The 15,439-nt window shown below is 43.1% G+C and overlaps 1 protein-coding gene across 2 annotated transcripts in view; it reads left to right on the forward strand.

Moving 5' to 3' along the window:
* VWA8 (von Willebrand factor A domain containing 8) overlaps nucleotides 1-15,439 on the forward strand; it is a 545,205-nt gene that overhangs the window by 230,501 nt on the left and 299,265 nt on the right. Inside the window, exons 27-29 of one of the 2 annotated variants that reach the window (XR_014819568.1) lie at nucleotides 5,983-6,091; nucleotides 7,732-7,870; nucleotides 10,650-11,085. Coding sequence is in view for 1 of the 2 variants with exons in the window: in XM_021065625.2 (XP_020921284.2) it covers nucleotides 5,983-6,091; nucleotides 7,732-7,870; nucleotides 10,650-10,849 (448 nt within the window). In the remaining variant the exon portion in view is untranslated. The remainder of the gene's footprint in view (nucleotides 1-5,982; nucleotides 6,092-7,731; nucleotides 7,871-10,649; nucleotides 11,086-15,439) is intronic. The other variant, XM_021065625.2, reaches the window with a different exon arrangement.

The following is a 15,439-nucleotide window of genomic DNA, read 5'->3' on the forward strand; positions in this document are numbered from 1 at the left end:
CTCATGTGCGTATCATTTGCAGCAAAGCAAAATTCATTTGCCAGGCACGTGCAAGACTGTGGGGAAGGAAAATTTAGAACTTTCTAGCAAACAAGAGAAGGTAGTTGGAGATAGTAAGTAGTACCCATCCTTACTAATTTAAAGTGTTTAAAAGGGCATTTCTGTTTTCTCAATTGTGTGTGCTGACTTTTTATTTTTGTGAGTATAAACATTGACAAGGGATTTCATAGATTCAGTTCTGCTCCTGCTCTCTAAAACTTGTATTCTCTATATCAGGTCTTAAACTTGAAACCTGCAAATTCCACAGAGCCGTATCCTAAGGGTTTCTCAGAGTTCCGTATGTGCAAATTTCCATGGCAACCCAGAAGAGCAAGAGATTCATTCTGCCCTGTAGGAAATTGGGGAGAGGGATGCAAGGGGAAATGACATTTGAATTGGGCCTTAAGAATGAGAAGGATGTCATCAAAGAGGCAATCGCAGAAAGGAATTCTGGGCTGAGGTATAACCTCATGGAAGCTAAAAATGCAGCATGAAGTTCAGGAATAGCGAGCAGCCGCTCAAGGTTTAACTAAGGCCTGCGTTGGCTGGAGAGTGAGAGGAAGGGTTAAGAAGCAATGGTGGGGAGTTCCCGTCGTGGCGCAGTGGTTAACGAATCCAACTAGGAAGCATGAGGTTGCGGGTTCGGTCCCTGCCCTTGCTCAGTGGGTTAACGATCCGGCGTTGCCGTGAGCTGTGGTGTAGGTCGCAGACGCGGCTCGGATCCTGCGTTGCTGTGGCTCTGGCGTAGGCTGGCAGCTACAGCTCCAATTTGACCACTAGTCCGGGAACCTCCATATGCCGCGGGAGCGGCCCAAGAAATGGCAAAAAGACAAAAAAAAAAAAAAAGAAGCAAAGGTGGAAATATCTGTCAGGATTATTCTGTTAAAGCTTCCAGTAAACTCAGCTGGATAGTCCAACTTAATTTTTGCCAGAGGTTCGATTTCCAACATGAGGAATGAGTGAAGCCGGCTAAAATTGGAGTTGTTCTTTTTCTTCTAAAAGGTGTAGTCACTGGTGAATTTTTGAGAGTCGGTGGAACGACCCCAAGGGGTCTATTATTCCCGTGAAAATGAGTAATTCTCGTGGTAAGGAAATGTTTTAGGAATTGTTGATAATAGGTATGTCAACAACTTCCAATTGCATAATGCCCTTAGAAAGATCCAAATCTTTTTCTTGTGTTTCTTTTATACTCCAGAAATAGTATTGGCAAATGTTCAGAGCAGGTGGAAATTTGCCAGAACCTACTCTTGGAAACCCCAGCTCACCTCTTTATGGAAACAATCTCAGACAAATCTCTTACATGTCCTTCAGACTCGATTACTCGACTTTGCTGTCCACATGCATCAGGTTATGAAATGTATGCCCGCTTAAAAAAACTTTTTTCCTTTCTGTAACTTGCCCAAGCTCTGTAATTTGACCTGAGTCATAATTTTGAAATTCACCATTTTTTAGTTAAGACTTTTACTTCCAGATCTTTATCAATACTTCCACAAGGGATTAAGAAATGTTACAACATACGAGTTGAAATTCTTCATTGTTTTAAAAAACATAAAGTCGGGAATGACATGGAAGATAAAACGTAGCACTATTTATAGGCCTTAAGTTCATCCTCTTCCCCCTTAAAATCAAATCCAGACATCATTCCAGTTAGGACTTTAACAAAGTTAAACAATACAAGTGACAGGATCATAAAACTATGGAAAATACCATTTTTTTTTTTTAAATCAAATTGGGTATAACAACTTAGGTCTGGTTGCAGTTGGATGACCTATCTCAGTAATGGAGTATAGGGCCCTTTGCTAACTGGTTATTAGTTCAGAGTTACCCTCAAATTAATGTTGATTATGTTCTGAATTCCAAAGCTTATTCATGCACGCAATTGTAATTCCCCTTCCCCCTAACTACTCACTTATTGAAGGGGAGAGAGTTTAGTAAGCATCAAATTTTTTCTTAACTTATTGGGAGGAGTTAATAGTGGAACATAAATGAGGGGCTTTGGTTTGCCTCCGTTGGCTAGCCTGGAGCACACCAGAAGTCTAGGAACAACCCCTCCTGTAGCCAAGGAGCTGATGGAGTCAGTTTGGGCAACTCCAGTACCCCCTGCGTATGTGACTTTCGGTTGTAATTGTTAATGCTAATAGCATCTTGTTATGTTCTGGAATAGGTTCTGTATGGGGTACCCAAAGGTCCTTCCATGCTCTGCCAAACAGCTAGTGCTTTTTTTAAATGGAACCAGGCAGCCTATAATTTCCATGACTGTTACTTAGAATGAGTTGGCAAGTTCAAAGCAGCTTTCACGAATATCCCTGGGGTTGTCCGTAAAACCTAAAAGTTGAGTAAAATTACTTTTTTCCAAATGGATGAGGGGTTTTGGTTTGCTTTGCTTTTAGCGTCTGGATGATATCTTTGGGGATTATTAAAGATGTATTAGATATCAACCAAGGATCATTTTTATTAGGCAGTTCTCCAGCTCTAGATGGAGCAACATCTAGATTTTCATATGTTGAACTGTTTCTGTGCTCCTCCAAGAACCAAAGCAGAGTGTACGTGGAGCTTCTTTTTCTAAGCTTAAAAGAAAAGCAAGTCTGGGAGTTCCCGTCGTGGCTCAGCAGAAATGCATCTGACTAGCATCCATGAGGACGCAGGTTCGCTCCCTGGCTTCGCTCAGTGGGTTAAGGATCCCGCATTGCCATGAGCTGTGGTATAGGTTGCAGACCGCGGCTCAGAACCCGAGTTGCTGTGGCTCTGGCGTAGGCTGGCAGCTGCAGTTCCGGTTTGACCCCTAGCCTGGGAACCTCCATATGCCACAAGTGCAGCCTTCAAAAGACAAAAAAACAAAAACAAAAACAGAATATCTGGGGAAAAAAAAGCAAGTCTGTCTCTCAGGCATGTATTCTATTGGTAGGTATAGATAATTTCATTCTGATTCTTTCTTTTCACTCCAGGCCACCAAGATAATGGAACCCTATGGGATCCACTACTGACACTTCCCTCCCCTCATTTCAGTGGTCATCAGAGATGCCCCAAGCTGTAGCTGGAACCTTTTAGATTATTCCCTTCATCTTGCAGAGGAAGAACTTAATGCTCAGAGGAATGATCTAATTTTCTAACTTTTCCCTTCACAAGTTTGCATAGCTAGTGAATAAAAGAGCTAGAACTAGAACCCACTAAGTCTCCTATGCTGGAGAGAATTGAGGTGTGTCTCCTTTTTTTGTTTCCTCATGTATCTATGGAGACTTGATTCCCCTTGGCTGAGCTGCTGAAGCCTAGGAAGACTCCTCTTCATCCCTTAAACAGGGAGAGACTCCAGCCTACAAGGTGCTTTCAAGATCTGCCCTTCTGGAGTTCCCACTGTGGCTCAGTGAGTTGAGAACCTGATGAGTACCCATGAGGATGCGGCTTCAATCCCTGGCCTTGCTCAGCGGGTTAAGGATCAAGCGTTGTCACAAGCTGTGGTGTAGGTCGCACATGCGGATTGGAACCTGCGTTGTCATTGCTGTGACGTAGGCCAGCAGCTGCAGCTGTGATTCAGCCTCTAGCCTGGGAACTTCCATAGGCTGCAGGTGTGGCTGGAAAAAAAAACAAAAACAAAAAGGATCTGCCCTTTAGACACGGAAATGTGTTTTTATGACATTTAGGAGAGAACACAATAAGAGTAAATCCCCTGACTCAGTGCCCCTTTCACCTCATTACCAGTAAAACCATGGAAATCAGTGGATGACCAATCAGAAATCAGTGGATGACCAATCAGGATAATTGTTTAGGTGCTTAAAATGTATTTTGGATGATAGATACAAAAACGCTTACGTCCTTTTGAATGATTTATGTTATATGACTTAGAAGAATTGCAATGTGAATTTATTTTTAACTTCTTCCCTTTGGTGTTAAACATTAGCATTTCAAGGGAACAAAAATCATATTCCACCAGAATGCTTGGTTTTATTTTATGCAAAAAATATCTAAGCCTTGCATGCTCTTATTAAGTATATGGAAATATTTTGTCAGACTACTCTTTTATTGAAAATAAAATGATTTTCTAAATATAACTATGTACTTTTTTTTTTTTTTTTTTTTTGTCTTTTTAGGGCTGCACCCAAGGCATATGGAGGTTCCCAGGCTAGGGGTCAAATCAGAGCTGTTGCCGCCAGCCTACACCACAGTCACAGCAATGCTGGATCCGAGCTACGTCTGTGACCTACACCACAGCTCACGGCAATGCTGGATCCTTGACCCACTGAGCTAGTTTTCATGGATACTGTTCGGGTCATTGACTGCTGAGCCATGATGTAGTACGTACTCTTAAATGATCATTAAGCTCACTTCAAGCATGCATTTCAGTGTATAGCCACCATGTGCATTATTTTAAAGAACTTTTAACTCGGAGTCACTTTTCGCCTTCATTTGCTATGGATTAAGAAATTGATCATGACAAATCAATGATTCTTTTTTAAAGATTCAAAGAAAAGATAGTATGATTAAAACGTGAAGACTTTATTCTCAAAAATTGGTCTGTAGTTTTGTACATTAGCGTTGCCATATTTGTTTCCTTAGAGCACTTCATTTAAAAGTGACTTTAGACTTGCCTGGTAGCTCAGCAGGTTAAAGACCTGGTGTTGTCACTGCTGTGGTGCAAGTTCGATCCCTGGCTCTAGAACTTCGCAGGCTGTGGTTGTGGCCAAAAATAAAAATAAATTAAAATTAAAAATTAAAGTGGGAGTTCCTGTCATGGCGCAGCAGAAATGAATCCGGCTAGGAACCACGAGGTTGCTGGTTTGATCCCTGGCCTCGCTCAGGGGGTTAAGGATCCGGCGTTGCTGTGAGCTGTGGTGTAGGTTGCAGCTGTGGCTCAGATCTGGCATTGCTGTAGCTCTGGCGTAGGCCGGTGGCTACAGCTCCGATTGGACCTCTAGCCTCGGAACTTCTATATGTCGCGGGTACGGCTCTAAAATGGACAAAAGTACAAAAAAAAAAAAATTTAAAGTGGCTCAGTGGTAAGGAATCTGACTAGTATCCATGAGGACCTGTGTTCGATCCCTGGCTTTGCTCAGTGGGTTAAGGATCTGGCATTGCCCCAGGCTGTGGCATAGTTCGCAGGTGCGGCTCCGAATCGGCATTGCTGTGGCTGGCAGCTGCAGCTCCGATTCAACCCCTAGCCCGGGAACTTCCATACCCTGTGGGTGCAGCCATAAAAAGACAAACAAACAAATAAACAAACAAATTTACAGTGACTTTAAATAACGTGTAATCTAAATACCGACTCATTCCACTAGAAATGAGGATAGTAGCCCTCTGGGTAGGAGTAATGACTGCAGTGGTCCAAGGGGGTTTTGGGGTGAAGTGATGCTTGGCGACTGGACACACAGGTGTGCTCAGAACTAAGTGATGCATTTATGTGAACATTTCTGTAGGTATATTTCAATTCAAAGGGAAAAAAAAAAAGTTTTCAGTGCTATAGTAACTCTGAAACTTGCTCTGTACACCTTAACAAATATGGGACTGGTAGTACTGTGGTCCTTTTTATTTTTTTATTCCAAATTTATTTATTTTATTTTTAGAAGAATAGAATGAAAAAATTGCTGGATTGCTCTATTTCTTTTTCAAAATCCTTCCTTCACTCTACGAGGAATTTAGATGTTAAATCGCTAAGGATTTTACCAATTCAGGGAAGAAAACACGTAAACCTTCAATATTTGTCATTAAGGTAAAAACAGAAGAGGACCTTAGCTTTTGAGTTTCTGAAATGTGAAATCTTTTTGTTCTTAAAATATGTTCTGAACGTTTTATTAAAGACTGTCTTCTGATAAAATGAACTATAGCTCATTTCTAAGTAAAGCATTCTTCAAATATACTTGTGTGGTCAGGAATGCATGGCTCGGTATTTTTTTTTTTTTCCTGTGACTTGGAAACAGAAGAGATGTTTACTTTTCAAATTATCCTTGACAGGTTGCCTCTGCCTGAGCAGACCTTCATGGGCTATTGGACGATTGGTCAGTCAAGAAATGGAATGCAAAAATTGTTGTGTCCAACGGAGACGCATCATATAGACATAAAGGTTGATATTATTATATCTTCATTAGAATATTGAATGTTACTGATTTTTCTGTATCGTCTCTGGAGAAAAATCCATACAGTCTCAAAAATGATTTGTTCTGATGTTATTTTAGCATAGATTTGGCTTCTGCTCTAATTCTTAAGCCAGTCTGGCCTTTGAGGTAGGGATTGGCGAATGGCCCGTGGAATTCCTAAGAGCTAGCCCTTATTTCAAGAGAGTCAGGTAGAACAGTTACTCTATATTTGTTTTCATGTACAAAAGCAAAGAAAGGGAGTACCAGTCACTAGTTGCAATAGAAACCCCTCTAGGTATTTCAAGCAGATTGTGGGGGAATTAGATGTTTACAAAGTCATTAGAAAGGACAGGAGGCAGTAGAAGTCAAAGGGCCATCGCTGGACTTTTGATGTCAAGATCAGTGTTTGTGGAGTTCCCATTGCGGTTCAGCACTAACGAACCTGAGGATGCAGTTCAATCCCTGGCCTCGCTCAGTGGGTTGAGGATCTGGCATTGCCACAACCTACAGTGTAGGTCACAGATGGGGCTCCGATCCAGCATTGCCATAGTTGTGGTGTAGGCTGGTAGCTGTAGCTCCGATCAGACCCCTAGCCTGGGAACTTCTATATGCCTCAAATGAAACCCTAAAAAGCCAAAAAAAAAAAAAAAAAAAAAGCCACAAAGAACAAAAACAAAAAAATTAAAAACCCTGTGTTTTGGCTTCTGCTACCATCTTTGCTGCAGCATAAAGCAGGATCAGCAAACTCTTTCCATAAAGAGTCAGATAGCAAATATATTAGGCATTGTGGCCATGCAGATTCTGTCACAACTACTTAGCTTTGCTATGGTAGCACAAAAGCAGCCTCAGACAATTCATGAACATGTGATTGAAACTGTGTTCTAGTAAAAGTTTATGGACAAAACCAGGCAGTGGACCAGACTTGACCTGTGGGCCATAGTTTGTCAACCCATTGTAGTAGAGCTAGACTCTGACTGTTCCTATGTGTCAGAGGCTCCTTGTCTACTTTAACTGCAGGAAGATGGCCACTACCTCGCGTCTACCTTTCAAATCTCATGCAAGTGCATTTAATTGGCAGACCCTAAATCCATTCCGAACCCTCACTGCAAAAGGAATATGAGGAATACAGTTTTCAGTCTTCTAGCTCCCAAGATACAGACTCCACATAGAAGGGGTGCATGGATGCCACCACCGTCAGTATCTCACCCAAACATTTGTGATCAAGAACTGTAGGGCTCGCCAATCAATGTTCACGAGTTCACTCTATTTTAAAAAGAATTCTCTTGGCTTGGGCAGCTCTGAGTCCTACTCCTTGGAGTTCAAGACGTGCTCTTGGCTTAGGAAGGAATGAAGTCATGAGAACTCCTTTGGGATTTTTACATCTGGTCTATTTTGTGAGTAAAAAGAAAATAGAGTGAGAAATTAAATAAGATGGCACGTGTGAAAGCATTTGTAAGTGCAAGTGTATGGCGTGATTATTGTTATAAGTACCCTGCCAGGCAATTAAAGGAAAAGAGGTGTATCAAGATGTTGAGGATTTGAATTGAAAAATCTCTATGTTGGACAAACATTTCTACACATTGGCAACTACCCAAATCTCTTAACTCAGATACCTACTTTTTTATAGGGTCCGGCCCTTATAAACATACAGGAGTATCCAATAGACAGACATGAAGAAAGATCCCAAACCTTCACTGAAGAATGTGCCTCCTGGAGATTGCCATTGGATGAAATTAACTTAATCTGTGACGTTGCCACATTACATGGTATGTCAGGTTATTCTTTTGACTTTTCTTTCCTGCACTTACTTTAAAAAAAAAAAAAAAAAAAAAAACAGGATCAAAATAACTCTAGACATCAAGGAGTCTATGATAGACTCAGTAACTCTGGCATTTTGGGATCGGATAGCAATTATATGTAATTTAGAACTAATTTCTTATAACAACCTAACAAAATACTATTGTGGAATCCACATAAGCACTTCTGAGTTTATGTGCATATGTCTGTTTCTCATTACTATTGTAGCTCAAAGTTAAACACACCCAGGCGTGTGCTAAAAATAGAAGAGGGAAAGAAAAAGGAAAAACATGGGATTTTTTTTTTTTTTTTTGGCTGGGATTCCAGTTTAGTGATTGCATGAATCCTGAAAGCAGGGCTGGAGGATTTGCAGTCATTAAACCTCTCATTGTAAAGAATGGCAAATAAAGATGTGAATTCTTGGCATCTGTGCCTCTGGACGGTTGCCACTGCCTACTGATTCATGCAGTGTGCCCTGGGTGCTTTTTGGCAGAAGTTTTCAATTGATGGCAGTTACTAAGGTGATAGAAACAGAAGTGATGGCAGTGGGAAGAGAGAGAGCCTCTAACTGGTGCGTTTTGGGGATTATTCAGGGAAGGATTCAGAAGCAAGTTTTTGCTCCTGTCAGTTCTGTGGTTGTTTGCTGCTAAATTCAGCTGTGTTGACTAAAAATACGTGCTTTTAAAATGTACAAGGGTTGTTTTGGAGGCAGATGGGTGCTCCTATTAAGATATTTTGGAGTTCCTATTGTGATGCAGCCTCAGACAATACATGAACATGTGATTGAAACGAATCCGATAGTATCCATGAGGATGTGGGTTTGACCCCTGGCCTCGCTCAGTGGGTTAAGGATCCGGTGTTGCCGTGAGCTGTGGTGTAGGTCACATAAGCAGCTCAGATCCCACGTGGCTGTGGCTGTGATGTGGGCTGGCAGCTGCAGCTCCGATTTGAACCCTAGTCAGGGAACTTCCATGTGCTGCATGTGTGGCCCTAAAAAAAAAAAAAAAAAAAAAAAAAAAAAAAAAAAAAAAAAAAAAATTACATTCACTGGTAGAGAATAAGTATGGATCTTATGGATAAAGTTGAACTTTGGCTCTCGTCTCATATTTAATTATATTAAGTACAAGAAATGCTGTGACCCTCTATCCCCGTGCCAGTGACAGGTGTCATGAAACCTCGTCACAGTCTCGCAATTCTTCTTGGCAAGGATTCCAAGCAGCCACTGTCAACCAATTAGAACTGGTCTTTGAAAATAAAACTCATCTGCTGCCCTTCACATAATTTAACCCTCTAGTTCAGTAGTTCCACATTTTGCAAGCTGGGTTTTTGTGTTGTTTTTCCTTCCTTACTCCCTCTTTCTTTCTCTCTTTTTTAATACCTGTTCAGTATCCGTGAGAGAAAAGAACATTTTCTTGGGTTAAAATCTGAGTCGATTATATATATATATATGTTTGAGCCAAAGACCAAATAGCATTTAATGCCTGCGATAAGAAAGAACAATTAATAAGTTTAGGAAGTACATTTCTATGAATACTTTTTATTCTATTCCCTGGCACCCTATTCTATGTGCAGGGGTGCTTGATAAATGTAGAATTGAACTTATTTGTGCTGATAGCAGAAACATTAAAAAGGTCCTTACATTTTAAGTTGTGTGATGCTCTCAGATACTTGGAACAATAGCACACACACAGTTCACATTGTCTCTCAAATAATGTCCTCATCTGCCCTTCCATTGATTTGTTTCTTACCAATGTTAGCTTATTGATTTAAATTTACTCCATCTTCATGGAGTTCCCTGGTGGCCTAGTGATTGAGGATTCAGCATTGTCACTGCTGTGGCTCTGGGCACTGCTGTGGTGCAGGTTTGATCCCTGGCCTGGGAACTTCCACATGCCATAGGAGCAGCCAAAAATAAATAAATAAATCTACTATATTTTTGTATGTACTATTTTTTTATTATAATGATTTTTATTTTTTCCATTATAGCTGGCGTACAGTGTTCTGTCAATTTTCTACTGTACAGCATGGTGACCCAGTTACACATACATGTATACATTCTTTTTTCTCACATTGTCATGCTCCATCCTAAGTGACCAGACGTAGCTCCCAGTGCTGCACCGCAGAATCTCATTGCACAACCACTATGGAGAAGAGTATGGAAAACTTAGAAACTATTCATAGAACTACCATATGACCCAGCAATCCCACTCTTGGGCATATATTCGGACAGAACTTTCCTTGAAAAGGACACATGCACCCGCCTGTTCGTTGCAGCACTATTCACAATAGTCAAGACATGGAAACAACCCAAATGTCCATCGACAGATGATTGGATTAGGAAGATGTGGCATATATACACAATGGAATACTACTCAGCTACATGTACTCTTTGATCTTTATTTGTATTTGTGTTTTTGTAGCTGTCCCCACAGCATACAGAAATATCTGGGTAAGGGATCAAACCTGGGCCACAGCAGTGACCAGAGCCATGCAGTGACAACACCAGGTCCTTAACCTGCTAAGCCACCAGGGAACTCCCTAACTTTATTTGTAGACATCACACACACATGCACGCACACACACATACACACTACATTTTTTTTTTATATTTTCCAAGCTAGTCAATCCACCTGCAGATCTTTGCCGAGTTCTGATGTGTGCTGTCTTACGATTCCGGTTTCACTCGACCTTTGACCACTCGGAAAATCAGTTGCCAGCCACAGAGTTAACACCTTTTTGTCATTTCAGAAAATGAAGAAAAGACTCTGTATGTAGTTGCCTGCAATCCTGTTTCCTTATACTTTATGAATATGGCTGGGACAAGCGGCTACTTCGTGGACCTTTTTGACATCTTCCCAAGAACGGCCAGTGGAGTCTGGCATCCGTTTGTGACAGTGGCACCGCTGGGAAATCCCCTCAGGGGTCAAGTGATTCTCCACGAGCAACAGGTAGTGACATGGTTTCATTATGCCAGGAAAGGACTACTTTATGCAAAGGAAAAAGCCAGAATGTTTTTCGAGCCGTAAGTAAGAATAGATGCTTTCATAAAGACTGAGGACAGGTGGGAGTTCCCGTTGTGGTGCAGTGGTTAACGAATCTGAGTAGGGACCATGAGGTTGCAGGTTCGATCCCTGGCCTTGCTCAGTGGGTTAAGGATCTGGCGTTGCCACGAGCTGTGGTGTAGGTTGCAGACGCGGCTCAGATCCCTCGTTGCTGTGGCTCTGGCGTAGACAGGTGGCTACAGCTCCAATTCGACCCGTAGCCTGGGAACCTCCATATACCGCGGGAGCGGCCCAAGAAATGGCAAAAAGACAAAAAAAAAAAAAAAAAAAAAAAAAGAGAGAGTGCTGAGGTATCTCCCCTTAGGAAGTGACATTTTATCTGAAACCTGAAAGGCATTCCCAACAGGCTGAGACAATTCCATTCAGTGTATTCCACATAAATACACTGAATGGAATTGTCTCAGCCTGTTGGGGTTGCTGTGACACAAGCACTGTGGATGAAGGAGCTGATGAACAGCAAACATTTGTTTCTCCCTGGGTAGGCCAAGATCAAGGTGCCTGCAGATTCGGCTTCTGATGAGAACCCGCTTCCTAGACAGCTGTCTTTTCACTGTAACCTCACATGGCACAAGGAGCATGGATCTCTTTCACATCTCTTGTCTAAAGGCACTAATGCCATTCGGGAAGACCCCACCCTCGTGGCATCATCACCTCCATAGGCCCCACCTCCTAATACACTGGGACTTGGGACTTCAACACACAAATTGGGGAGGGCATCAACATTCAATCCATTGCAGGAGTACACTGAGATCCTTGAGTATCTAAGGATGTCCAAGGTCCCGTCATCGCTACTGTTGTAAGACAACACTAATGAAAAGTACAGATGCCCAGAGTCAGGCTAAAAATAATTCCAAACAGAAGATATAGATCAGGAGTTCCTGTCACGGCTCAGTGGTTAACGAATCTGACTAGCATCCATGAGGATGCAGGGTCGATCCCTGACCGTGCTCAGTGGGTTAAGGATCCAGCGTTGCTGTGAGCTGTGGCATAGGCTGGCAGGTACCACTCTGATTAGACCCCTAGCTTAGAATTCTCCATATGCTGCTGGTGTGCCCCCCAAAAAAGATATAGATCAAAAGACAGTCTGGGGAGTTCCCTTGGTGGCTCAGTGGTTAACAAACCTGGGAACCTGGCTAGGATCCACAAGGATGCAGATTTGATCCTTGGCCTTGCTCTGGGTTAAGGATCTGGCGTGGCCGTGAGCTGTGATGTAGGTCACAGACATGGCTTGGGTCTCATGTTGCTGTGGCTCTGGCATAGGCCGGCAGCTGCAGCTCCAATTCCTCCCCTAGCCTGGGAACCTCCATAGGTCACCAATTCAGCTCTAAAAAGCAAAAAAAAAAGACAGTATGTATTTCAATTAATAAGAATGCCAAAGTTAATCTGAGTTAATCTCTCCTATCCAGTAGAAAGGACTATAATATTTTTGCATGCCTTCTACCCACCTCGCAGCTACCAAATGGTATACAAAGCATATTATTCCTTCATCAACTATATATCCTGTGCCTTCTATTAGGTATAATTCCATGAACAACACTACAAACATCTTTGTCCTCAAAAGCTTACAGTCTGGGGCAGGAAGACAGACATGCAGTGAAGTAAATAATTATATCTTACGTTGGAAGATGAGAAACAAGGAAGAGAAAACACGAAGGCTGGGGCGGGGGGGACGCCTGCCATTTGAAACAGGGTGAATGGGCGGGGAATTGCCTAACTGAGGAAGTGAGATTTAGGCAAAGGTTTGATAGAGGCGAGGGGGAGAAGAGCTGACTGGCAGAAGAGTCCCAGGAAAAGGGAATTATAAGTTCAAAGGCCCAGAGGCTGGAACAGGCCTCTCCGTCTTTAAAGAAGTACAGTGGGGAAGATGAATGAGGAGGAGACGGTGAGACAGTGAGGTCAAAGAGGTCACGCAGTGGGTTGGCCCAGGGATGTGGCGGAGGGGAGGGGGACAGATGTGAAGAGCCTCGTAAATCTTTGTGGCATTCTGGGCCCTGACCACGAGCAAAGGGGACGCTCTTAGAGGGTTTCAAGAGGAGGAGTGGCGTGATCTGACTCACATTTTTTTTTAACTTATTTTTTAATTTTCGGCCTTTTAGGGCCACACCCGAGGCATATGGAAATTCTCAGGCTAAGGGGCTGACTCAGAGCTACGGCTGCCGGCGTACACCACAGCCACAGCTACACCAGATCCGAACCACATCTGCGACCTACACACAGCTCGGGGCAACACCGGATCCTTAACCCACTGAGCGGGGGCCAGGGATCGAACGTGAGTCGTCATGGATACTAGTTGGGTTTGTTTCTGCTGAGCCACAACGGGAACACCCTTAATTTATTTTTTAAATGAAAGTATAATTGATTTACAATGTGCCAATTTCTGCTGTACAGCAAAGTGACCCAGTCATATTCCTATTTACATTCCTTTTCTTTTGTTATCTTCCATCCTGGTCCATCCCAAGAGTGACTTATTTTTTTTTTTTTTTGTCTTTTTGCCTTTTCTAGGGCTGCTCCTGCGGCATATGGAAGTTCCCAGGCTAGGGGTCCAATCGGAGCTTTAGCTGCCAACTTACGCCAGATCCACAGCAATTTAGGATCCAAGCCATGTCTGCAGCCTTCATCACAGCTCACGGCAATGCCAGATCCCCAACCCACTGAGCGAGGCCAGGGATCGAACCCACAACCTCATGGTTCCTAGTCGGATTGGCTAACGACTGAGCCATGACAGGAACTCCATGACTTACATTTTTAAAGGATTTTCCCAGCTCCTCAGTGGCGAATCATCTATAGGTACTAAGGCAGAATGAAGGAAGCTAATTAAGAGATTTTTTGCAATGATCCAATCGAGCGATCGTTGCAGGTGGGAGGAGGAGGGCAGTCCTCAGTCACGGTGGATTCTGGTTATTTTTGAAGGTGGAACCAATAGGATTTCCTAACAGATGAGATAGATGGGGTGAAAGAAGAACTCCCATTGTGGCTCAGTGATAATGAACCCGACTGGTATCCATGAGAACATGGGTTCAATCCCTGGCCTCACTCAAGTGGGTTAAGGATCCAGCATTGCTGTGAGCTGTGGTATAGGCTCAGAGGCAGCTTGGATCCAGTGTTGCTGTGGCTGTGGTGTAGGCTGGCAGCTACAACTGTGATTCAACCTCTAGCCTGGGAACTTCCTTATGCCACAGGTGCAGCCCTAAAAAGAAAAAAAAAATGGAGTGAAAGAGAGTAAACTGAGGGCAACCTCAAGGTTTAGGGCCTGAGCCACTGCAAGGATAGACCTGCCGTCAACTGACATGAGGAAGGAACTGATTCAGGAAGGAAGCTTGGATATGTAGTTACACTGGAGATGCCCGTTGCATAGCCAGGTCCATGATTCTGGTGTTTAATGGAGAGGTCAGAACAGGAAATATACACTGGGGAGTTACTGGCATATAAGTGGTATTTGAGAGCATTTCCAGGAGTTCCTGTCATGGCTCAGTGGTTAACGAATCCGACTAGGAACCATGGGGTTTCGGGTTCGATCCCTGGCCTCACTCAGTGGGTTAAGGATCTAGTGTTGCCGTGAGCTGTGGTGTAGGTTGCAGATGTGGCTCAGATCCCACGTGGGCTGTGGCTGTGGTGTAGGCCAGCAGGAACCAGCAGCTACAGCTCTGATTAGACCCCTAGCTTGGAAACCTCCATATGCCACGGGTGTGGCCTTAGAAAACAAACAAATAAATAAATAAACAAACAAATAAATAATAAATTTTTTTAAAAGCACGATTCCATTGTGTTTCAGTGGGTTCTGAACCTGACTAGTATCCATGAAGTTTCGGGTTCGATCCCTGACCTTGCTCAGTGGGTTAAGGATCCAGCCTTGCCGTGATCTGTGGTGTAGGTCACAGAAGAGGCTCAGATCCTGTGTTGCTGTGGCTGTGGTGTAGGCCAGCCGCTGTAGCTCCAGTTCCACCCCTAGCCTGGGACCTTCCATATGCTGCAAGTTCAGCCCTAAAAAAGCAAAAAAAAAAAAAAAAAAAAAAAAAAGTTTTATTTAAAGTCATGAAATTGAAAGAGATCATTAAAGGCGCGAATGTGGGTGTCGGAGAAAAGACTCAGCACGAAGCCCTGGGGCAATAAAATATTAGGAAATCAGGGCGATGAGGAGCAGTCCACCAAGGGGTCCCAAAATGCGTCACCAGGGAGGCAGATGGATAAACCAGGGAGTGGCGTCCCAGACGCCAAGGGGTGACGACTCAAGGAGGAGGAGGACCAGTTATTAAATGGTGACACATGGGTCAAGGAAAAGATGATGTACATTAGTCCGTGTTATTCCTGCAGCGGCCCAGTGAGGTGGCTTTAGCTGTATTTATACGTGAGAAAACGGAGGCTCATGGAGTTTAAGAAATGGCCCAGGAAACACGTGGTAGAACGGAGATTCAAACCAAATTGCATTGAATTAAGCTTCCAGAATTCGACTATGTCCCCGTGCCCATTCATAGCAGA

Source organism: Sus scrofa, chromosome 11 (genome assembly GCF_054392235.1).
Source record: "Sus scrofa isolate SSC_HxYL_T2T_F1_AM1 chromosome 11, Sscrofa_HxYL_maternal_Yorkshire_Landrace_v2.0, whole genome shotgun sequence".
Taxonomy (NCBI): Eukaryota; Metazoa; Chordata; class Mammalia; order Artiodactyla; family Suidae; genus Sus; species Sus scrofa.